This window comes from Leptonotus elevatus, chromosome 20 (genome assembly GCF_054856555.1).
Source record: "Leptonotus elevatus isolate MCC_2025b chromosome 20, RoL_Lele_1.0, whole genome shotgun sequence".
NCBI lineage: Eukaryota > Metazoa > Chordata > Actinopteri > Syngnathiformes > Syngnathidae > Leptonotus > Leptonotus elevatus.
The window spans coordinates 2,582,424-2,607,052 of NC_141258.1; the positions used below are offsets into that span (position 1 = coordinate 2,582,424).

General features: G+C 44.1%; 1 protein-coding gene across 1 annotated transcript; it reads left to right on the top strand.

Annotated features, from left to right (window-relative positions):
* Positions 1 to 24,567, top strand: prkcea (protein kinase C, epsilon a). Its single transcript, XM_086063737.1, has 15 exons — positions 1 to 1,137; positions 10,434 to 10,497; positions 13,438 to 13,603; positions 13,705 to 13,739; positions 13,891 to 13,979; positions 14,050 to 14,179; positions 14,263 to 14,405; positions 14,566 to 14,665; positions 16,189 to 16,403; positions 16,530 to 16,703; positions 17,814 to 17,968; positions 18,222 to 18,360; positions 18,474 to 18,662; positions 20,151 to 20,297; positions 21,435 to 24,567. The coding sequence occupies exons 1-15, from the start codon at positions 793 to 795 to the stop codon at positions 21,582 to 21,584; spliced, it is 2,241 nt and encodes a 746-aa protein (XP_085919863.1). The 5' UTR covers positions 1 to 792; the 3' UTR covers positions 21,585 to 24,567.
* The last annotated feature ends 62 nt before the right edge of the window (positions 24,568 to 24,629 follow it).

Genomic DNA, 24,629 nt, shown 5'->3' on the forward strand with positions numbered 1-24,629 from the left:
CGCGCGCGGACGGGAAGCAGAGGCAGGCGGGGGCGCGCGCGCACAGACACACGCGCACACACCCATACACACTCTTCCGAGAAAAATCGAACCCTGGCGAAGAAGCGAACGTGAATGATGCACTCGTGAACGCCGAGAAACCGAACACGCGCGCGGGGACAAGCGGACGACTCGGAGCCGTCGTTCGGACGCGGGAACGTGCCACCGTGAATTGAGCGTTTAAGCGGCGGTGGCGGCGGCGGCGGCGGGAGATTAATCCTTCCAGGCGGAGGGGGGGAGAGACAGCCCACGGACTGGGGGCCGGAGACTGGAGCGCCAATCCCGGATGGCTAGGCGCGGCTGCTCCCGCTCTCCCCCACCCTGAGCCGTGAGCCCTGAGCCCTGAGCCCGAACCCGAGCGAGGCACACCGCGGACGTGTGTGGTGCGTATGCGTGTGTGTTGGGGTGGCGGGGGGGCCGTAGAAGAAGAAGAAGAAGAAGAAGACCGCGTTAGTCGGCGTCCCGGGTTTGAGATCCCCGGCCTGGTTTCCGCTTGAGCATAAACAAACAAACAAACCGGGAGTCTTCATCCTCAGACCTGAGTATGTGCACACGGCTGATGTGTCTGCAGAGTCCAGGCGGCATTATGGGATGTAGCCCCACTGTGGAGTGACCGCCCCCCCCCCATCCCCTCCTCTCCTCCACCCCCCCCCCCCCCCCCCATTTCCCCACTCCACTCACTGGAAGGAAACCGCTCGGAAAAGGCAGACGACCCCCAAACAGCAAGCACAAGGAAGGACTGAAGGCTCAGCCATGCCGGTGTTCAGCGGCCTGCTGAAGGTGCGAGTGTGCGAGGCGGTGGACCTCAAGCCCACCGCATGGGCGCTGCGTCACGCCGTGGGCAAGAGCGGCTCCTTCCTGCTGGACCCCTACCTGGCGCTCAACCTCGACCAGACTCGCCTGGGCCAGACGGTCACGCGCACCAAGACCAACAGCCCCGCCTGGCACCAGGAGTTCTGCACCGAGGTGCGCGAGGGCCGCAGCCTGGAGCTGTCCGTGTTCCACGACGCGCCCATCGGCTACGATGACTTTGTGGCCAACTGCACCATCCAGCTGGAGGACCTGCTGCAGAACGGGACGAGGCACTACGAGGACTGGGTAGGTGGGCTCGACTGTGGCTTCTGCGGTCTTGTGACCGCGGAGAATGCGGTTCTGGCCTTCGGCGCTTCAGTCGTTTTTCAAAGTGTTGTTAATGTTTGGGCTTCATCGTCAGGAGTTCTTGTGTTGACGGAACAGCTAAAACTAAAAGATGCTACAAAACCAGGTACTCCAAAAAAACCAAATCAGCTGCTTTTCTGGTACTTGTGTACCAAAACAAAGTACCGAACCAGGTATGACCGGGGCTGGACTGGCCATCTGGCATACAGGTCAGTTGCCCGTTGGGCTGGCCTCTTTTGGGGTCGATGCAGTGCTTTTTAATGATTACGTTCCTACATTTTACCCCAAGAGACCGGCCCACAATCTAGAGGGCCTAGTCCGGTAATCCATTTCGAATTTAGATCGCAAACGGAAGAAAAATCGTCGGTAAACATCAGTGACAGAAGTACATGTTTAGCGGGCCCGGGTCGGGTTGGGCCGATTTTTTTTTGTGTGTGTATTAGTCCAGCTCTGGGTATGACTAAAGCTCGGGGTCAAACAAGGTTTAACCAAACCTGACATCAAATCAGGTACCAAACCAGGTCCTACAAAGACCAGTTATCAGACCAGGTGCTACTACAAAAAAGGTACCAAACTATATACGCTTCGTTCAAAACCAGGTGCCAGATCAGGTACTACCAATTAAGGTACAACCACAAGCAGGTGTCAAACCTATAGAAGTCATCCTGATGTTACTAAAAAATAAAAAAATCGCCCCCCTCCCCCACCCCCCCCCCCAATTCTAATTCACCGCATCCCAGCCAGGTCGACCCCGGTGCCGGTCCTCCCTCCGCAATTCTTTGCATTCCTCCCGAGGCTGGAAGGAACAGGAAGTTTGGTTCCCGAGCGTCCAGGTTTGCGAATCGCGCCCCGCAACTGACGCTCCTTTCATGGCTTCTGCTTTCTTGTCATGTAATCACGTTTGACTCGGTACCGTGATGTCGGAACGGCGCATCTGTATGCCGCCACGTATAAAAGGGCCCGTTTGTTCAGGGGCCTGAGAGTTTGTCCTCAGCGACGGCATGTGATCTCGTCTGCACCGCCCCCCCCCCCCCCCCTCCCCGCTCTCGAGCACTTTTGTTTTATCTGGTCTAACTTCATCTTCCAACAAAAGGGGAATTCTGCCGGAGACTCTGGGTTCAATTAGCCGCACGTGCTGTCTGGAATTTAGCACTGAAGAAGAAGATGCCCACGTTTGACTCCGTTTACTACCAAATTTAGATGACACATAAGATGGCGCCAAATGATTTATGACCAAATGAGATGGTTACGTCAGCTACTACCAAATCAGGCTAAAACAAAACCAGGTGACCAATCAATTATTTACTGCTAATTCCAGAGCTACCAAAAACAGTCATCGGACCACCCGGCAGTACCAAAACCATTTGCCAAAATCTCAACCAGGGGCTACTAAAATCGTATGCAGTATTACCGAAACAAGGTAGACTAGGAATTACCACAACCAGATACGGTATTACCAAAACCCACTTTACAAACCAGTTCCAAATTAGGTACGAAACCAGATACAGTACTACAAAAAAAAACAGGGACTACTACAATCAGATATTACCAAACATGTAAACCGGCCTCAAAAACCAGTTGTCGAACTGTCAACTTTTTTAGTACCAAAACCAAGCGGTAAACCAGGTACTATCTAAACCAGGTGCCAAATCATTTAACGGTACGATCAAATCCAGCAAAACCAGGTGTCAAACCAATTATTTAAGAGCAGTCATCAGACCACCAGGTACTACCAAAACCAGATCCCAAATAAGGTACTACCATAGCCCAAATGCTAAACCAGGTGCTAGCAAAATCATATGCAGTATTGCCAAAACCAGATAGACCAGGAATGACCGAAACCGGGTCTCACCAAAACCCACTTTACAAACCAGGTTCAAATTAGCTACTATATCAGATACTACAAAAATCAGGAACTACTACTCGATATGACCAAAAACATGTAAACCAACTTCTTAAGGAAAAAAAAAAAAAGCACGTGTCGATCTACTTACTACCAAAACCAGGTGCCAAATCAGGTACAGACAGAACACGGCGTCAAATCGGGCAATACCGATTCCAGGAATGTAAAAAGTAAAACCAGATGAAAAACCGTGTACCTAAAAATCCAAACTACCAAAACCCCGTTTACATATTTAGCAACACAATAGAAATCATGTGAGTCATTTCCCGCCGATTGGTTCAATGGGGCGTTGCTTTTTCGCAGTTTACCGCGCCGTACGGTTTTCAAGCGGTCCCACTTAATCCTGTTCCTAACGCTCCAAAACACATTGATTGCGTTTTTGAATCGCGACGTTGCTCGCCGTGCGATGACGATTCGCGGCCAAAATGTTCGCGCGCGTCGGCGCGTCGGGTTATTGACGCGATGCTTGCGTGTAACCTTTGGCTACATACGTTAGCCTATAAATAGGGAGCGCCGCGCTCGCACCCTCGGCCGCCCCGGCTAAGGTCACGCGCCGTATGGATTACTCGGTTGATGGACCGCCCTCGTATTGATTCGCGCGCCGCTCGATCGTTACATCACAGCCACGCAGCGCTCGCTTCCTCGCCGACTGAGCGTTCGCACGCTCTTCCGACGTTTACAATTTAAAAACCTCGACGTCGCAAATTTCACACACCAAAAAAATACAATTTGACCTTCGCTCGCTAAATAATGACGAATGCTGACAAATGAGTTTTTTAAAATCACTCCCGTTTTATCCGTCCATCCTCGAGCGCCAAACTCGCCGCCGCCGTCCTCGCATGGGTGAAATATTAACCAGGCTTTGATGCTTATTAATTGTGCCCCCCCTTGCATGTTCTCCCTCTACCGTAATTGAGATGCTCTGTGAAGAGCGTCCCTATGGCGACGCTGACAGGCCGTCGCCGTGGTGACGGCCTCTCACCTACAGGCCAAGAGGAGGAAGGACACCAAAGCGCACATTTCCCAAGGAGGCCTTCAAAGACGCTCGTTGACGAGATTCCTTGTGACTCGGTGAAAACACCAAATCACATACGCAGGAAAACCAGGTAGCAAATTAGGTACAAGCAAATCTCGGGTAACACCAAAACCTGCTACCAAACTATGTACTACTAAACTAGGCACTAAAACAGGTTCTAAAAAACAGACCTGATTTAGTACTACCCAAACTAGGTAGCAATTTGCGCATGACCAAAACCAGGTACAAATCTCGATGTGACCAAAATCTGGTACTACCAAAAAGTTAGCAATTACCAAAACTGGGTGCCAAACCAGTCGCAAGCAAAACCAAGTTCCAAAACAGTACTAAGTACTACCTAAACCATGTGTCAAACCAGACACTACCAAAACTCAGTCATTACCAAAACCAGGTCTCGTATTAGGTAATACCAAAACCAGGTACTACCAAAGCCAGGTCCCGAATTAGGTAATACCAAAATAAGGTACTAAATTAGGTACAACCAAAGTCTGATATCAAATCAGGTCGTGCTAACCAGGCACTATCAAACCCAGGCATCGGAAAACCAGGTCCCAAATGCGGCACTACCAAAACCAGATAGTGAAGCGCAAAAACTGGAACCATTAAAACCAGCTCCTTGAAGCTGTAATGCCAAAACCGGCTACTTTTATTTCTTGTTACTTTTCCCCGTGGCAACGATGCGCGCCCACCACATCTTGTGGTGTGTTCGCTGTCATCGGGATGACACGGTAGCACTCGAACGTGCGTGCGTGCGTGCGTGAGGTTAAAAGAAGACCATCTCAATGTGGTCAAAACGGGGAATTTTGTTGCGGCTTCGACGTCGCTTTTGCACGCTCGTCCGGTGTCGTCAATTTCCTGCATCTCGTCCCGGGTTTGCACGTTTTGCGGACCGGCCGTCGCAACAGAAACGCCGTTTGCGATGTGGATGATATCAAATGAAGAAGTAGCGCGAGACGGTACCGCGAAGGTGTTACATGCTGACTTTATTATCATTCTCCGCACGCGCGCGCTGACGTCGGTTCCGGTCGTTTCTTCTTCCTCTTTTTGGTGTCGTCGCGTCGACGCACCGGCTGTTGCCATCTTGCAGTGTCTCGTCAACCTTAACCGAACGCACACCGTCGCGCGCACACACACACGCTTGGCCAGGATCAACCAATGAAAGGCCGCCATTTCTCGTCCTGAATTTTAGTGCCACGTTTGCTCTTTTTGGTTCGAACAGTTAATTGAGTCGAATTTTGTGCAAAATGTAATGTGCTGTTTAATTAGTTGCATCGGTTGGAATTTATATTTGTATATCGTTCGCGTTTTATCAACTGGAAGTCGAAGGTGTGAATATATCAGAAAATAAAATCTCTTTTTTTTTCAGCTATTCAGACAATTACGATCGAATAAATCCAACAAACATTTATTTATTTTATTTATTCAAAAGTAATTCCTGGGCAAAATGTTCAGACAACAATAATGTATACTGTCAATCAACATCAATTTAACATTCATAGTTTGTGTTCAACTCATTGACTCGCGGCCATTTTGACTGAAGCAACCCCCTTCGCTCCTGGCTGTTTTACTGGATTTGGACTGATTTTGCAAGGCCCACAGAAAAATTGTGTTGTATTGCTATAAAAAAACATGGAACCCATTTAAAAGAAAGATCAGAGTCTCTTCTTTCACCACGCAAAAAAAGTATATTTCTGTTTCACGAAAATCACGATTAATCGGATGAATTTGATTTTATTGCCGAGCCCTAGTCGGGTCTGTTTTTCAACGAGTCTTGCTTTTTGTGTTTTTTGTTGTTGGAGGTGACACAAAAGCAAGAAATATTTTTGTCAGTCACTTTTTTTTGGGTTGACGTGAATCTGGTTGGGATCGGCAATCTGATTGATTGAAAAAAAAAAAAAAATATGCTGGTAATGGCCGTGTTTCAAACACTTGCCCTTAAAAGTTCAAACTGTCGCAAATGGCAATCATCAGAGGTGGCAAATCCAGGTCCAGAAAGTAAAAACCATGCCACAGTTTGGCCTTAGCTCCCCAGGTGCTTGTTTACCTGCTAGCGAGCTAGCTAGCTAGCTCTGTGGAAGGGTATTTACTTTCTGGACCTGGATTTGCCATCTCTGGCAATCGTAGTCTTTATATTGTCCCCTTTGACCTTCACAATCAGGAAGTGTCTTTTTAGGTAGGACAGCCTGTATTGCGGCGACGCTAACATGTAGCCACCTAGCATCGGCTAACGATCGGAAAATATTGTCAATGCTGTGAAGGCGAACCGAGTCCTTCTCCTTCCGTGGCTGTCACTCGATCGGGGGCCCCCGCTGGCTAGCTCGCACTGCGCAGCTCCTCTTACATTATTAGCCGGCTATGATGTTGCATTAAACATGCATGAGGCGCATGCTGCTTCACTCGGCACGTGCGTGCGTGTGTGTGTGTGTGTGTGTGTTGCAACAAAGGGCCGCATTTTTGCATCAATTGCTGATTCAAATGTGATTCAATGGACCAGCGCAGTCTGCTTGGACACAAACAGACAATGATGTGTTTTCATGTTTTTACTCAAAACACCGTTTCAGTGTTCACAGTTGCGCCGTGGGGGAAAAAAAAGGGAACCCCGAGGTCAAAATGACGGAATCACGAGAGCAGTCAGGAAAACGAAAAGTCCAATGTGACCACATTGGAAGGTGTTGACATGGATTCATATTAGTGTCTTTGTGTGTGTATTTTGTGTGTGTGTGTGTATTTATATTTAAATTCTTTTTTTTGTGTGTATTTTATTGGGTGTGTGAGTATACATTGGGTGGCAAATTCAGGACCAGAAAGTGAAGCTTTAGCCTCAGGTGCTAGCTAGCTAGCTCTCTAGCTAGCTCCCATGGTTCTTGTTTACCTGCTAGGGAGCTAGCTAGCTAGCTAGCTAGCATCAGGGGCTAAAGCCAAACTGTGACAGGGTATTTATTTGTATTTACTCTCTGGACCTGGATTTGCCACCTCTGGTTGGGATTTTTCTTTTTGAGCTTGATATAAATTCATAGAATAGAAATAGAATAACAAAATAGAATTTTAACGGCCAATTTTTTTTTGTATCTTACTGTTTTCTTGAAATGTGCTGTTTACGTGAATTTAAAAGTATTTTCTTATATTCATGAAAAACTTGACTTATAACAACAAATTCATATTTCATGCTTGTGAAGGTTTTTTTTTTTTTTAATCGAGTCCTTGTTATTTAAGAAGAATTGATGTTCCATAATTAATCAATATCGAATTGAACCAAGTGAATCCAATCGAATCGGGGAAAAATCTAGGCATCAGTTTTCACGCGTGTGTATGGATATTTTGTGTGTGTGTGTGTGTTGTCGTGCTTGTTGGCAGGCATCTCACACTCACTCGTGAAGGACTAACTCACACACACACACACACACACACACACACACACACACACACACACACACACACACACACACACACACACACACACACACACACGCAGGCAAGTCATAGTGTGCGTGTGCGACCATGGCGAAACGTGTCATGTGACAGATGGATGTGGGCGGCGGCCTGTCAACGAGAATAAATGCTGCGCCGAGGGCCGCCGTCGGGGGGGTGTGGGGTTGGGGGGGGGAGGTTGTAGCGAGCCACTAGCGCACGATTGATACAATGCGTGCTTTGACTGGCTTGTCTGCGCCGCATATGGTGTGTGCGTGTGCGTGTGCGTGTGTCAAGTTTGTGCAGTGGTACCCAAACTTTTAGGATTTCTCCCATTAAAATGAATTGAAATATTATTTTAAAAGATGAATACAAAATAGCATAATATCAACATTAATAAAACATAGTAAAATTAGTTGGGGGGGGAAATCAAGTGGTTTTATAAACTAATTAAATACAATTGCCTTTAAGGGGGCGTGGCCTAGTGAGTGACATCAGCAGGAGCCAATCAGCGTTGCGAGTGTTGTCATTTTATATTTGTGCGTTTGGCGGTTTGTCCCGTTATATCAATAGCTCACTCATAAGTCAAGTTTGGCCTGCTACAAATATCGACTCATAAGTTGGGGCACATCCAAATGGTAACCTCCCCCCTCAAGTCCATTTTATAATCCTCACACACACACACGCGCGCGCGCGCACGAATGTGTTTGTGAAGTTGTTCCGTCTCCTCCTGCTGCTATTCGCTTCCTAATTGGACTAACGAGATTAATGAGGCCAACTCGATTCTCCAGTCTTCGTTTGTAGCGAGGCTGAGGTTAAAGAAGAACGTGTCGTCAGTTAAGGTCTCCGCTACGTTTACATTGACCTCCATTTTGGACCTGAACATGCTAGCAGAGTTAGCGCTGTTTTTGTCTTTCTTTTCTTTTTTCGTTGTGTTGTTATAGATGACATATCCATTATGTTTCACAATAGCACCAGTCTTAAAAAAATAAATAATTTGAAGCACTTTGTATTGAAATTGTCTAAAAACGTTATGTTAGCAATGTTAGCATGTCGCCGCCTAGCATAGCATTTGTAACTGCGGTTTGCTGTATGTTACTGTAAACTTCCGGGTTTATTCACATGAATTCCTGCGGGAAGTCGCCGAGTCTGTCTTCAAAGCTTTCCTCATCCTCACAAGACGAAATTTACAGAGCTAAAAGGGAACCTGAAGGCATCACGGCAATCTCGGCTTCCCAAATGGCGTCCGAGAGCATCTCACTGGCGTTAAAATCCCGCCGAGTTACGCAAGAGGCCGCATTTGAGGATTAGCGGCTGGTTTTCAAGGGTAGCGGGCGCGAAGGATCGCAATCAGAATAATGGGAAGGCCTGAGAGGCCATACGGAAAAAATGCAAGCGAAAATGCCCACTTTGAGCAACGTGGTTGTCATTGTGCTGATTTATGGCCCTCTACAAATCGGGATGTTTGCTGGTGACCGGGTTAGGATGCGCATGAAAATGCAAATTGTTTTTTTTTTGGACTGCGTCATATTTGTTTGCCAGTCCCGCGTGGTGTTGTGTCTTTCACGCGGTGCTGATGTGCGAGTCGGGCCGCTTGCGTAAGAGGATCTGCGGCTGTCCCGGAGCTTAGCCATAGATTTAAAGCCCCTGTCCACCACCACCACCACCACCACCCACTTTTTTTTTTTTTAATTGACGCTCTCTTTCCTCATGCCAACCGCCCCCCCCCCCCAACCCCCCCAACTCTAATCTGTGTAATTGCGTGTGTATTGTAAAAGGATGATGTCATCAGGCCTTGAATAATTTGGTTGGATGATGTCTTTTATAACGTTTGGGGTCTTAATCTCTCCTCGTAATCGCTTACTCGAGCACATGGGCATGACTCGATGGGTTTTAAAGACACACTTTGTGGCCGGAATGCGGAAAATTTCCATGATTTTTTTATTTTTTTAAATGCTCAAATTAGAGCTGTAATTATTTATCAAAGTAATTGACAACAATTTTAATAAATGAGTTGTTTTCATTTAAAATGGTCCAAATCCTCTGATTTCAGCATATCGACAGTAATTGTTGACTTATCTTCTGCGTTTTTGGCTTTAGCCCCAGGTGCTAGCTCGCCCCAGATGCTATAGCTAGCTCCCATGGTGCTCGTTTACCTGCTAGGGAGCTAGCTAGCATCAGGGGCTAAAGCCAAACTGCGACAGGGTTTTTACTATCCGGACCTGGATTTGCCACCTTTTCTCCCGACCAATCATAATGCTTATTGATGACGTCATTGTCCCCACATCAGCGTGAAAATGGCTTCAAGCACATCTGACCAGCGTCATCGGTTCAGCGACGTCAATCAACGTCAACCCATCCTCCCTGCTCAGGAATGCTAGGCGCTAAGCTAGGTTGCTGTGCACATGCTAAACATCAACTTTTGCGGCTAAACATTGTCCTGCCGTGTGTCACAAATTCTCTCCTCCTTCGCGGCTAATAAGCTACACTTTTGACAAGTGTCGTTATCGCTAAAAGAAGACGGGGACTCGACGTACACCGAGAAAAAAGACAGAAGAGCTGAAGACGGAGAAGGCTCGCTAACTGCTAAGCTAAAGTGAGATGTACAGTAGAATAGCTAACCACCGAATCAGGACGTTAGCGCGTACGTCAGCCAGGAGGAGGAGCCTTCAAACCAAAATGGCTGACTTTGTTGTGTTGGGGCTTCTTTTTTTTTTCCCGAGCTTTCCCATGAACTGAAATCCAATTGAAATTTTCATCAAACTGTTGTTGTGTGTTCGGCCCTCTTCCAAGTTTCCTAAATAAAAGCTGCCCTGAGATGTGCCTGCAGAGAACTCAACTCATCTATTTACTTTTGTATCTTTTTTTTCCCCCCCTTCTTTTGTCCAGATCGACTTGGAGCCGGAGGGGAAGGTTTACGTGGTCATTGATCTGTCTGGATCTTCCACTGAGGGTAACACACACACACACGCACACACACACGCACACACATGCACAGAGGACGAAAGATGCATTTTCTAAACACAATTTCTAAATATGATTTTCCAGTTTTAATATTTTTCCCTTACATATTAGTTTTGCACCATTTCTCTGCTTATGTCAGCTATTGTTTTGCCATCTTATCAACCTTCAGATTCGTAAAAAAAAGGCAGATGCCGATATTTTTTTTAATGCCAAATATCGGCCCGCACGATAATCGGTGAATTCTTGTACTGGCATCAGCATGAAAAAAAAAAACGTGTGTCAAACATCCGTAATAAAAAGCCCGAAAAAAACAAAGCTGCGCACCTTAGCATTGGCGCGATAGACGAACGTATATATAATTGAATTTACAGCATGAAAAAACAACTCCCATGCATTAGCCAACACACACGCGTCACAGGAGCTGGCGGCCATCTTGTTTCCTCAAAGGACAAGCAACTTTCTCCTGCTCGGCTGTTTTATTTCCCCTCCTGATAAAAGAGGCGATTGCACCTGCACCTGCCCCCCCCCCCTTTCCCCCGCGCCTATAAATAGACGCGCTGCCTTCCAGTGGGAGTGTGTGCATGTGCATGTGTATGGATGTGAGTGGGGGGGGAGGTTCTCCGTGGCGACGGGACAGGGAGGGAGGAGGCTCTTAAAATAGCAGGTGAGATTGAGCTAAGGATTACGCACACGCACGTCTAAGAGACGGCGGCATCTCGGCCGCCATTGGACGCTCCGGCCGTGACCTCACTGTTGCGCGGCCACGCCCGCTCCTGAACTTCCTGCCGGAGTTCATCTGGCTGGCGTGGGTGCACGTGTACACAAGTGACGTGTGTGTGTGTGCGCGCGCGCGCGCGTGTGTGCGCGTGTCACTCTCGTCTTCATCATTTTCTTGCAGGAGGCAAATAATCTGGCCTAATCTGACCATCTGCACTCCCTCGCTCCGTCTTCCTCCATCTTTGTTCTTAACTGCCATGATTTCATTCTGCCCTCTATACAATAATAATAATAATAAGACAGCGTGCAATTCATGTGTCAGCCATGCTGATTCCAATGATTTTATTTTTTAATCCCAAATGATTATTGTGTTACGTCTGCTCACTCATGACTGGATGGATTGCTGCCATACTTGTGTGTGTGTGTGCGTGCGTGCGCCTGCTCCAGAGTGTGTCTGTCGCCACGACGATCGCGCTCTGCGGTTGTTAAGCCTCATCAACCTTTTTTGTCTTCTCTGGACAGATGGATGATGTATTATGTAAAACAAAAGTGATCCCGCTGATGGCCTGTTTAGCTTGTTTGGCTGTCTCCACCCGCTCGCCAGCATCTCGCACGTACTACAAAAATACACACGCACACACATTTTCACTCCAACTGTGTGCTTCTGATCCACTGCGCAATATAATCTTGCCTCAATTCTACTGGATCCATTTTTTACAGACTGTAAAGTGAATTCAAAGATTAGTTTTCGATTGTTTCGGGGGCGTGGCTAAATGTTGGCGTCCGGAATATACAGTATAAGAATTTGATTATCCAACACAATTGTGAGATACAGTTAGATAGATAGTAAGCTAGCTAGCTAGCTACGCAGAGGTGGCAAATTTAGGTCCAGAAAGTAAAAACCCTGCCACAGTTTGACTTTAGCTCCAGGTGCTAGCTAGCTAGCTCCCTAGCTAGCTTCCCGAGTGCTCGGTTACCTGCTAGGGAGCTAACTAGCACAAGGGGCTAAAGCACTGATCTGAATATACAGACTTTTGAACATATAAACTCTTTTCTTTCTTCCAATTCTTGTTTTTCTTTTTTACTTGAACTCATATTTTATACTTGTAATGTGATTTGTGTTTTCTTTATGTTTATATGTTCAATAAAACCAAACCAAACCAAATCAGGATAGCCCATACACGCACGTGCTAGCCGTTGAAGTCACAGGGCGGCCATCTTTCTCCTCCCATCTCGCCAGCAGTCTACTGTATAAACTATATTATAATTATGAAATTTTTTACCACGTTACAAAAAATCGCAAATAGGCGAGTTTTTCCTCGAGTAACGGACGTGATGTTCCCAAAAATTCCAATAGGGGTACTCGTGAATACCGACCCGGGAATATGTGGAGGACTACTGCTAGTTATGTTTAATTGTAATTAGGGATATATGGAATGGCGGCCCTTGGCAAAATTCTCTACTGTACCCAAAAAGTAAAGCAAAATGTATGAGGATTTTTCACACACACATACATTACGTGTGTGTGCGTGTGTCCCTCGATATCTCGCCTGTAATTGAGCTCAGGAGGAGTGAGCACATCTCCGCCTCACCCGGGAGAGAGGTTCTTGCATGAGGGAGGCGAAGTAGGACGCCGGCAAGTGCTGAGCGTGTGTGGGCGGCGTGCGCGCGCGGAGGCACTTCCCTTGTCTTCTCCGAAAGCGCTCGTCTCTTCCGGGGAAGCCAAGCAGCCGCCGAGCTCGTGAGGAGGAGTATTTTTATTTGAACACGCCATCCTCGCTTGCGCCGGCGCCCACACGTCCAGGTATAAATAGCGGCGGCCATGCGGGAACCAGCAACCCGGCTCCTCCTTAGGCCATTTGGTACCCGGGCCTCTTAGGTGGGGGATTAATCCAGCTCTTAATACCACCACTATCACGTTGCAAATATGAAAATCGTCATAATAACATTATATATTTATATTAGGGGTGTCAAAATGAGTGTGTTAATCTTGAGTTAATTTAAAGTTTTTTTTCTTTTTGAGAACTCAGTGTTATTCCTTCCCGAGTCAACATGTCATCATCAACGACATATATAAATATAATAAAAATATATATCATATAATAAAAATCAAAGAATGTATCTAGCAGATGTAGGCGAGAAGAACTTCCTGATGCTTTTGGCTTTTCTTTGCCTGACTTTTATTGTTTCCGTGCCCCCGTTCTCCGCGCAGCCTCGGGAGCCAACGACAATGAGGAGCGCGTCTTCAGGGAGCGTATCGGCCCGCGGCGGCGCCAGGGGGCGGTGCGCCGGCGAGTCCATCAAGTCAACGGACACAAGTTCATGGCTACCTACCTGCGGCAGCCCACCTACTGCTCGCACTGCAGAGACTTTATCTGGTACACACACACACACACACACACACACACACACACACACACACATGGTGTGTGTTTTAATGACATCACGGTGCCATTAACGTCTCGATGTGACCTTACAGGGGCGTCCTGGGGAAGCAAGGCTACCAGTGTCAAGGTGAGTGCTTTCTAATCTCGAATCAAAACATGAATAAAATGACAAAAACACAAAAACCTGGCAATTTATTGCTGTCCATCTGTTTAGCACGCAGGGTTCGAATTTGACGGCGAGTGACTTTAAAATGCTGGTAAAATGTGTTTTCTGTCAGTGTGCACGTGCGTGGTCCACAAGCGCTGCCACGAGCTCATCATCACCAAGTGTGCCGGCATGAAGAAGCAGGAGGACACCCCGGAGGAGGTAAGCCAGCCTATTTTGTCCTCCAAATAGTGAGGCTGACCTCTCACTTCCTGTCTGTCGCCCCCTGCAGGTGGGCTCGCAGCGCTTCAGCGTCAACATGCCGCACAAGTTCAGCATCCATAACTACAAGGTGCCCACCTTCTGCGACCACTGCGGCTCGCTGCTGTGGGGCCTCTTAAGGCAGGGCCTGCAGTGCAAGGGTGAGTTCAGGCGCCGCGTGGACATTGCACACATTTTCAGCGGCATCGCTGCATACAATCACATTGGTGCCGTTATTTTCCAGTGTGTAAGATGAACGTGCACAGGCGCTGCGAGAAAAACGTGGCCCCCAACTGCGGCGTGGACGCCCGAGGCATCGCCAAGGTCCTGTCCGACCTGGGGGTCACGCCCGACAAGATTTCCAACACGGCGCAGCGTCGCAGGAAGGTAAAACGAAAATTCAAAAGGCACTTTTAGCCATTCGGACGCTTCAGGGAAATTGTTGAGGGAGCGAAAATGCAGTTGCTTATCGACAAAAAGTTCAAACGCACAAGAAACATTTCTTGTTTTTTTTTCATATTAATTCCGACATTGTTTGTTTTTGTAGTTGACGCCCGGGCAAGACGCTCCTCAATCTCCTCCGGAGCTCTCGCAGACGGAGAACAGCTTCAGCCAGCCAGCTGTCCCCACCTCGCCCTCCCAGCAAGGTAAATATTTTCATCAATTTTCATCCCAAAAGTTTAACTCCTTCTTTTGGGCAATGGCTGCGCGTTATTTCAAGAAGAAAAATAATGGATTGACCAAAACATCAAAAACACGTCATCTAAAACACTTGATTCATAAAAACAACAAAGATACTCAATGTAGAAACACTTAAACTAATATTGAGATACTTGACTGACAAAACATCGGACACCTCATCTGAAAAACAAAGACAAAAGTCAAAGACACTATCTCGAAACACTTGATTGACAAACATCAAGTTCACTTCATCAGCCATCAAAAGAATCTTGCAACTGTTGACAAGTCTAGAAGCACTTGATTGACATAACGTTCAAAGGTGCTTTAACACAAACATCAAAGACACCTCGTCTAGAAATGCTCAACTGACACAAACGTCATCAAATATTTTTCATTTAGAAGCACCCAGACATCAAAAACACTAGCCTGTCAAACATTATAAGATGCCTGTTTGACAGACACAAACATCAAAGACACTTAGACCCTCTTAATTGACAATTGCCAAGGAGCTTCATCAGACACTTAATATAGAAACGCAGACAAATCTAGAAGCACTTTGAGTGACTGGAAACACTGGACTGACTCCAACAAACACACGTCATCAAAGACACTTAATATAGAAACACAAAAAATTTAGAAACCACTTGATTGGCAGTCTCTTTCCAGGCACTTCATGTAAAAACACCCAAAAGACACTTCATCTAGAGACGCTTAACTGACACAAACATCATCAAATATGTTTCATTTAGAAGCACTTGACTGACCGGGAAACACTTCACCGACAAATATAATTGGTGTGTTAGCAAAGACACTTCATTTAGAAAAAACACTTGACACAGACACAAAAAACTGTCAAACATCAAAGATGCCTAATTGAGAAACACGTGATTGACACAAACATCAAAGACACTTAGAGCCTCTCAATTGACAAATGCCAAGGGGCTTCATCAAAGACACTTAATATAGAAACACTGACAAATCTAGTAACGCTCGACTAACTCCAACATCAAACACACGTCATCAAAGACACTTGATGTCGAAACGCTACAAATCTAGAAACCACTTGATCGGCAGTCTCTTCCCAGACACTTCATGTAAAAACACCCAACACTAACATTGGCTGGGCATAAACATCAAAGACACTATATCAAAAAAAAGAAAAGAAAAAGAAGTTAAAAACATGATTTGCATTCGTGTTAGTTGTCCAAACTAGTCAAATGATTTGGCAATTAATATGAACAATGTTTTGCAAGAAGTGTGAGTGGCCCACTGGAGAGTGAACCTGAGGAATTCTCACACGACGCCCACCGCCATTTGCTCGTCGCGGTTAGTCATCATCACCTCACACGTTTCCTCGCACAAGCCCGGGCAGAAAAGTTCACTTACTTGTTTTCTTCTCCAAAGTGCCTCGTTGGTGCCATCAAGAAAACTCATGAAAGTCTTTCATTAGTTTTGCCAATGCATGTTGGGTTCAAAATGTTTGCCACAGACTTGGCGGCGCTGGATCGCCTGCAGGACGCACTGTCACTGGACCAGCAGGGTCCCCAGCACTCGTCGTCCTCGTCCTCGTCCTCCTCCGCCACCTCCACCACCTCGTTGTCCACCGCCTCGTCGTCGGGCTGCCGCGAGAACGGACAGAGCCAGAGGAGGACACTCAAAGACTTCAACTTGATCAAGGTTCTCGGCAAAGGCAGCTTCGGCAAGGTTCGTTCTTCCCCTTCGGGTTTCCGAAATGCGCATCCGAGACACTTCATCTTCTGAAAACTCAAATATCAAAGAATAGTCAAGTCTTGTTGTCAAGTCTTATCGTTTTTTTTGTCCCGGTTCCAGGTGATGCTGGCCGAGCTGAAGGGGACAGAGGAAGTTTATGCCGTCAAGGTCCTGAAGAAGGACGTGATCCTGCAGGACGACGACGTGGACTGCACCATGACGGAGAAGCGCATCCTGGCTCTGGCCCGCCGACACCCCTACCTCACCCAGCTCTACTGCTGCTTCCAGACCCGAGTAGGCCACACCTCCAATTAGGACCAGGCTGCATGGCCTTGAATTCAAATCTCCCCCACAAAAAAATTCACAAAAATCTAATTTCCGAGTGTAATTAATTTTTTTCAATCTTTTTTTATAGCAAAATAAAATGCCAATAATATTATTGAGAACCAATTGAAAACCGATAAAAACATCCATGACAATCTAGAAACATGAACATCAAAAACAATCTTGAATCTAGAACCACTTGATTGACACAAGCGTCAAAGACACTCCATCTAGAGATATTTGACTATTATAAACATCAAAAGACATTTAATCTCAAAACACTTGAGTCATCTAGAAGCACCTGAGTCACACAAACGTCAAAGACACTCCATCTGGAGATATTTGACTGTCCTAACTATCAAAGACATTTAATCTTGAAACGCTTGAGTAACATAGAAGCACTTGATTGACACAAGCATCAAAGAGGCTTCGTCTTCGTTTGACTGATAGAAATATCAAAGACAATCTTGAAACGCCTAAACTAATCTAGAGGCACTTGATTGACACAAGTATCAAAGAGTCTTCAACTTGATTGCACCACCTGTCAAGAGACTTTGTCTAGAAACACATTGCCTATCTAGACACATAGGATTGACTCAAACATCAAAGAGACTCCATCTGGAGACATTTGACTGTCATAAACATCAAAGACACTTAATCCAAAACACTGCCCTAACTATCAAAGACATTTAATCTTGAAACACTTGAGTAATATAGACGCACTTGATTGGCACAAGCATCAAAGAGACTTTGTCTTCATTTGACTGATAGAAATATCAAAGACAAGCTTGAAACACCTAACTCATCTAGAGGCACTTGATTGACACAAACATCAAAGACACTTTATCTAGAGATATTTGACTGTCATAAACATCAGAGACACTTAATCTTGAAACACACATTTGATTGACACAAACATCAAAAAGGGTTCTTGACTGCAACATTTCAAACAGTTTTTTCCCAATACTTTTTTTTTTTTTAGCGTCCTTGAGAGTCCTTCCCTAAGTACAGTACAGGCGCACGTATTTAACTTTGAAGTTGAATCCATTCGATTTGCATTTGTTTGCTCTTCCCCGGCAGGACCGGCTGTTCTTCGTTATGGAGTACGTAAACGGCGGCGACCTGATGTTCCAGATTCAGCGCTCGCGCAAATTCGACGAGCCGCGCTCGCGCTTCTACGCCGCCGAAGTCACGTCGGCGCTCATGTTCCTGCACCGCAACGGCGTCATCTACAGGTATGCGCGTACAGATTTTTTTTTTGTGTTTTTTACTGAATTTTCTTACTGTTGTTTTTATGGTCTGTAGCAGCAAAGTGCAAAGTAAATTTGCCTAAAATGAGATCGCCAGTGCCACCTACTGTAGTGGATGTGCAATTACACTTTAGACTGGAATTTTTTTCTTTATCAAAGAAATGAGTGATTATTATGTTTTTTTCCCCCCCATTTCCAATACTTAAATGTTATTGTTTTTTATTGTTTTTTCCATCAGGGACCTGAAGCTGGACAACATCCTGCTGGACGCCGAAGGCCACTGCAAGCTGGCCGACTTCGGCATGTGCAAAGAGGGCATCATGAACGGCGTGACCACCACCACCTTCTGCGGCACGCCCGACTACATCGCCCCTGAGGTAAGCGCGGGCCACGCCCACAAATCGGACGATTGGCCGCGAAACAAACCAAAACGTCGGCAGTTGTGGTTAAAAGGTGCCGGGGGGGTTTTTTTTTGGGCGGCGGCCGTCAGATCCTGCAGGAGCTGGAGTACGGCGCCTCGGTGGACTGGTGGGCGCTGGGGGTCCTGATGTACGAGATGATGGCGGGCCAGCCGCCGTTCGAAGCCGACAATGAGGACGACCTGTTTGAGTCCATCCTGCACGACGACGTCCTCTACCCCGTGTGGCTCAGCAAGGAGGCCGTGTCCATCCTGCGAGCGGTACGCATTACCACATCGTCTTTCCTTGGGAGTTTTTACATTTCTCGTGTGATCAGCAAAATGTTTCCTGCACTCGCTGGTCACTTTTTTAGGTACACCTGCTATTCTCTCCTGCATGCAGGAGAGAAAATGTAAGGATCATTCTCCATAAGATAGTATTGATTTAAAAAAAAAAAGTTAAACATTTTCAATAGTCAAGTTCCATTTATTTTCATTTATTTTTAAATGTTTTTATGTTATGTAAATTGTTCTATTTTTTAATGTAAAGTTTTATTTATTAGGAAGAATACTTTTTTTATTTTTAACACTTTTGAACTGTTTTTTTTATATTAAATTTTTAGAAACTTTTCATCACTAATAATATTTTTTGGGCTGTATATTTCTTTGTGAAACTTCTTTTTTAATGTTGTTTATTGATTGAATTTAAGTTTGGTTATATTTTTGATTATTATAATTTAATTAAAATATTATAATTTAAATATCAAATTTAAATATAAATGTATAATTCAATGTTTGTTTGTTTTTTATTATATTTATTTTTTAAATTATGACTTTGAGTTAAATTTCTTGTTGACATTTTACATAGTTTAGTTTTTAAAAATCGTTGCATTTATTTCATTTTCTTTTTTATAAAAACTTTTTTTTTATTATTGTTATTTTTTCATTTGTGTAACTTAATCTTTTTGTGTTTTATTTTTTATTTTTCCTTCGAACATTAAAAAAAAATTATATTAAAAACTTTTTTGCAATTTAAAAAAATAGATATATATTCCAATTTTCTTTCTCTTTTGTAATTGTTGAATTTCACTAACGTTGCCTTTGACTTCAATATTTGGCTCGATCCACCCTCCTCCACTACTTCCGACTGCGCAGCTAATCTTGTGTCCGTCATTGTCTTTTCATTGGCAATGACGCCACTTCCACACTAACACAAACGTTCCATTGACATTTCCACACACTCCAGCCCACAGAAGTGCACTTGACGCCATTTAGCGACGAGGTGTTAAAATTCGCAAAAAAAAAAAAAGAGTCAGTCAGAGGTTCCCAACACTAACAACGTGATCATAGAGCCGCAAATTGCTGTTGCTGCACTTGACGGACGGCGGGACAAAAGCAACTGGCGCTTTCAGCGGCGGGAAACCGGCGGCCCCCGGCTGACCCGTAACATTAGACGCCTCTTTGCGCCATTATTGCCGCAAACGTGGCGATTAACGCCGGCCCATTCTGTCCCCGCCATTTACCGGATGGGAGAGATAAAGAGGTGATTCGGATGCGTGGACTGACACACGCCTCCTCTGAAATTTCAGGAACCCGTTGAGATGGCGCGTCTGCAGAGACACATCATTCGTGTAAATAGAAAAAGGGGTGATCTGAGTTATGAGCCATATTGTGAGATTCTGTACCATTTCCAGTGGTCATATCGGAACCAAGTCATACTAAAATCAAGACATTTATTATTATTATTATTATTATTATTTGTGTGTGTAGTTCATGACCAAGAACTCGGCCAAGCGTCTGGGCTGCGTGGTGAGCCAAGGCTGCGAGGAGGCCATCAAGACGCATCCCTTCTTCCGCGAGATCGACTGGCTGCTGCTGGAGCAGAGGAAAGTGCGGCCCCCCTTCAAGCCACGCATTGTAAGCAGCAAGCCGCGCAACAGCAGCAAACAAAGCTAAAAAAAAATCTGCATCAAAATTGACAGGCTAAACATATTCTCGAAAAGAAGATGAGCTCAATTCAAGCCATTTTTAATAATGAAACGAGGACCCCTAGTGGCGGCTCAGGTAGTGTGCAGTGGCATGCAATGGCTGACAGTGCTCAAAAGGGGGCGATGTCGTTTTTTGAGTTTCAGCTAACGGGCTCATTTTCACTTTTTTCAATTTGGATTTTCAATTGCTTTCCTTTTGTACATTTTTTATTAAAAAAAAAAATAGTTTCTATTTTCATCTTCTAATTTAGTTTTTGAAAAGTTAAAATATTGTACTTTTTGTTGCATTTTTTAAAATTGTATTTTATCTTAAATTGTATTTTTTAAAAGGTGTTTTTGTCTTGAATCTACTTTCTGCAGACAAAGCAGCTCTATTTTCTTTTTTTTAAGTATAATTTTTATTTTCCTAAATCTTAAAAACTATTATAATTTTTTCATTTTTTTTAATTGATTGTTCTACATTATTTAAACTTTTGTTAAGGTTATTATTATTGACATATTTTTTTTATATTACATACATATATTTTATTTTATTTGTCAATGAATGTTGTTGCATGTTTTTTCCCCCCATATATTTGGAATGTCCTTTTTACGGAGCCCCTTTTCCAATTTTACTTTTATTGTGAAAATTACACTGGTCAACAAACTTTTCCAAAATTTTGCAAGTAAACCTTTTCGAGTGTAATTTTTTGTTCGGATACCTAATCTGACCTTGTTTTTCTTGTATCACATCAGGTTTTCATAATATAAAAAGGAATATAGTAATATTTTGTAACATCAATGAATTAAAGGTTATGTTCAGCAACAGGTGAAACATCAGAGCCATAAATTACGACGCATGGTAAAGTCTGTATTGTGTAAGATTTAAATCCACGTCAAAAATGTGTTTAGGGATGCATAAAGCCGTCTCTGATTAAAATTGAATAGTTCTTTTGACCAAGAAAAACCAAACAATTTCTTGCTCTTCCACTAGATGGCAGAAGTTACATATTCGTAGTGTTTATGCAGTTTGGTTTCCATGACGATTATTCTCAGGTCGTGCCCTAACATGTGATCGCCTCGACAGAAAACCAAGCGCGACGTGAACAACTTCGACCAAGACTTCACCAAGGAGGACCCCGTGCTCACGCCCACCGACGAGGCCATCATCCGGCAGATCAACCAGGAGGAGTTCAAGGACTTTTCCTATTGCGCCCCCGAGGAGACGCACACCTAACACACACACACACACACACACACACACACACGCACTTGCACACACTCGCACTCTTTTTGACGCTATTGTTACTTTCCACGCGTAGTCGTCGTCGTCGTCGTCGTTCTTCTTGTCGTTGCCTGGATTTGATGATGAATATGCACATCCGCCTCGAATACGCTTTGACGCGCGTGCGGTGCGTCACGAAAGCATTCCGAGTCGTTTGCTTTTTCCACATTTTGTTACGTGACAGCTTTATTTCATAAGTGCAATTTTAGGATGAAAAAAGTTGTGTTGGAGATGTCACCTGTTCCTGGGAAACTGTCCCGTTAGCCATGGGAGCTCCGATTTTTTTTCAACAACAAAAAAATTACACCCTATCCGTCGCTTATTCACGCAAAAAAAATGGCGTATCAATAATTCCCAGGTTTCCGTGGTTGGGCTCAGTCTCTGTCCAACACTCAACATCTATGCTACATTTGTTAGCCCGTCTATTATGTTTTGCATTGTGCGTTAGCATTAAGCTAGCAGGGTGTTCGTGTTTTGTTTCAATGCAGAATTTTTTTTTCACTCACAAAAACATTTCAAGCCTAACTTAAGATTTATGTAATTTTTTTTTACATGACAAATTCCCATTAACTTTTTTTTAGATAATTATAACACAAACATACCAAATAAACCTTATATGATACATATTCATGAGTCTAATAAAGCCCATTTATTTGAAATGCATAATCCACAGGTTTACGTATTTAGTATTAATAAAGTGTAACTACTCTAAATTAGTAATAATGAGAGTATTTACTTAAAATACATAAAGTATATTGTTTGAATTGCATAATTATCAGGGTACCTATACACTGATATGTGAAAAAACATTTATGTCAATTTTTTATGCATTAAAATTTTTTTATGTTTTCGGGATGAAATTTAATGCAGACGTAAGTAAGTAGTTATACTTTATTAATACTAAATACATAAACCTGAAAATTATACATTTCAATTAAATAGGCTTTATTAGACTAATGAATATGTATCATATAAGTTTTATTTGGTAGGTTAGTGTTAAAATGATCTTTAAAAAAAAAAAAAGTAAATGGGAATTTATGTAAAAAAAATTACATAAATCTTAAATTAGGCTTGAAATATTTCTGTGGGTGTATGATTTTTTTTGTTTGACAGTTAACTCGGAGTGGCATTAAACCGCTTCAAGCCTCTTTTTTTTTTAATTATTATTATTATTCTCAAGTTGCCAAACTTTTTTGCTCACAACTCAAGACAAAAAATCAGTACGAATAAGATTGTAACATAACAAAATGTGGAAAAAAATGAAGTGCTTTGAATACTTTCCAAATGCACAGTACGCGCGCACACACACACACACACACACACACACACACACACACACACAGGGCTTCTTCCTCCCAGCCTGTATACTGTATATATAAACGCATATTAGCCTGTGTCGCGTGGCTGTATTGTGTCGCTGTCGTCCGCAAGCTTGTGGCGCATGGACAAGCAACCCCCCCCCCCTCCCCTAAATGAGCCCCGCTGTCTTTTAACGGCCCTTGTTGTGGACCAGTTAGGGCCCCTGAATCCCCCCCCCCCCCCGTTTTGTGCAATATACCCCCCAATCATATCTCTCTATATTATATATTTTATGGCTTTTTTTGTTTTTTTTTGTAACTGGTTCTTGATTGGTATGAACGACGCTCTTGCCCATCCAATGAATGTGCAGCTTACTCACAGGCTATTGAACTAATTACGACGGGCCGCCGTTTTGTCCTGAATGTACATTTTGGCTCGTGTGTGCGTGTGCGAGCGTTTCCACGGTTACCAGCAGTGTTTCCCCCCCCCTCCCCCTGCAGCCAAACCGCTTGCTTTACATTTTCTTTCTTTTTTTTTTAAATTCTTCTTCTTATTATTACTATTATTATTATTATTATTGTAAAGTGTATTATCCGAGCAACATGTTTGTGTATATTACTCTTAACTATACTATCGTAGGTCTGTTACAGCCTGAGTGAGAGGACCAGCAGTTGAATTACCTCACATTTCCAACACACACACACGCACACACACACTGTGGCAGCCCAAACTTGAATGGGACCCCGACCACAAACATACACAAACCTATGATATAATATCTTGTACACCACAAGGGGGTGCAATTTCCCATGCAAACGCCTGTCTAGCCATTGATTAAAATTAAGGGTGTCAAAATGATTGCGTTAATTAAAAAAAAAAAAATGTATGATCAAAAATTAAAATGCGTATATTTGTGGAGAGTGAGACTGCGGTCAAGTTGTATTTTACAATTTTTAAAAATGCAGAATTTCACAAGTTACTTCATGTCAAAGATTAGATCGCGCTTAAAATGAAAAGAAAAATGTCTTACAAATGCAATTATGCCATCTAGTGGCAGAAATATGACCTACCGTACATCTTTTTAATTTAAACTAAATTTTATGAATTATTATGAAATGACTAAATTTAAATTCATTATTACATTAATATATTTTTTTACAATTTGAACAGGTATAAAATTTGCATTTAATCATGAGTTAACTATTGAAGTCATATGATTAATTAGTTAAAAAATGTAATCGCCTGACACCCCTAATTAAAACCATTTCACATCGCAATTATTGGAAATTTTACGGTACCGCACGTCATGCACGTGCCAAAAATGCCCACTGTACACACACGCACACAAACACATGCACACACACAAGGACTGTGGTTGCGTGCACTGTAATCAAGAATGGAGGTTTACACAGGGAGGGGGCGTGCACGCGCGCGCGTGTGTGGTGTGAAGCTTCGCGCAATCCAGGGGTTAGCCTGATCCCAGTCACACGATCTTACTTTGTGCCAAAAAAAAAAAAAAAGACAAACTTAGAAAAGAAAGCAATGTCGTGCGATGGCAGCCGGGCCCTGTCGTCTGTCTGCTGTCCGTCTGTCTGCTCTGACTCCAATAAAATGAAAAGAAGAAAAGAAAACAGCCGAGCTGGCTCCTCCCGCGTCCTTCCTTCCTTCCTCTTCTTCTTTCACGCTTTTGAGGCAGCG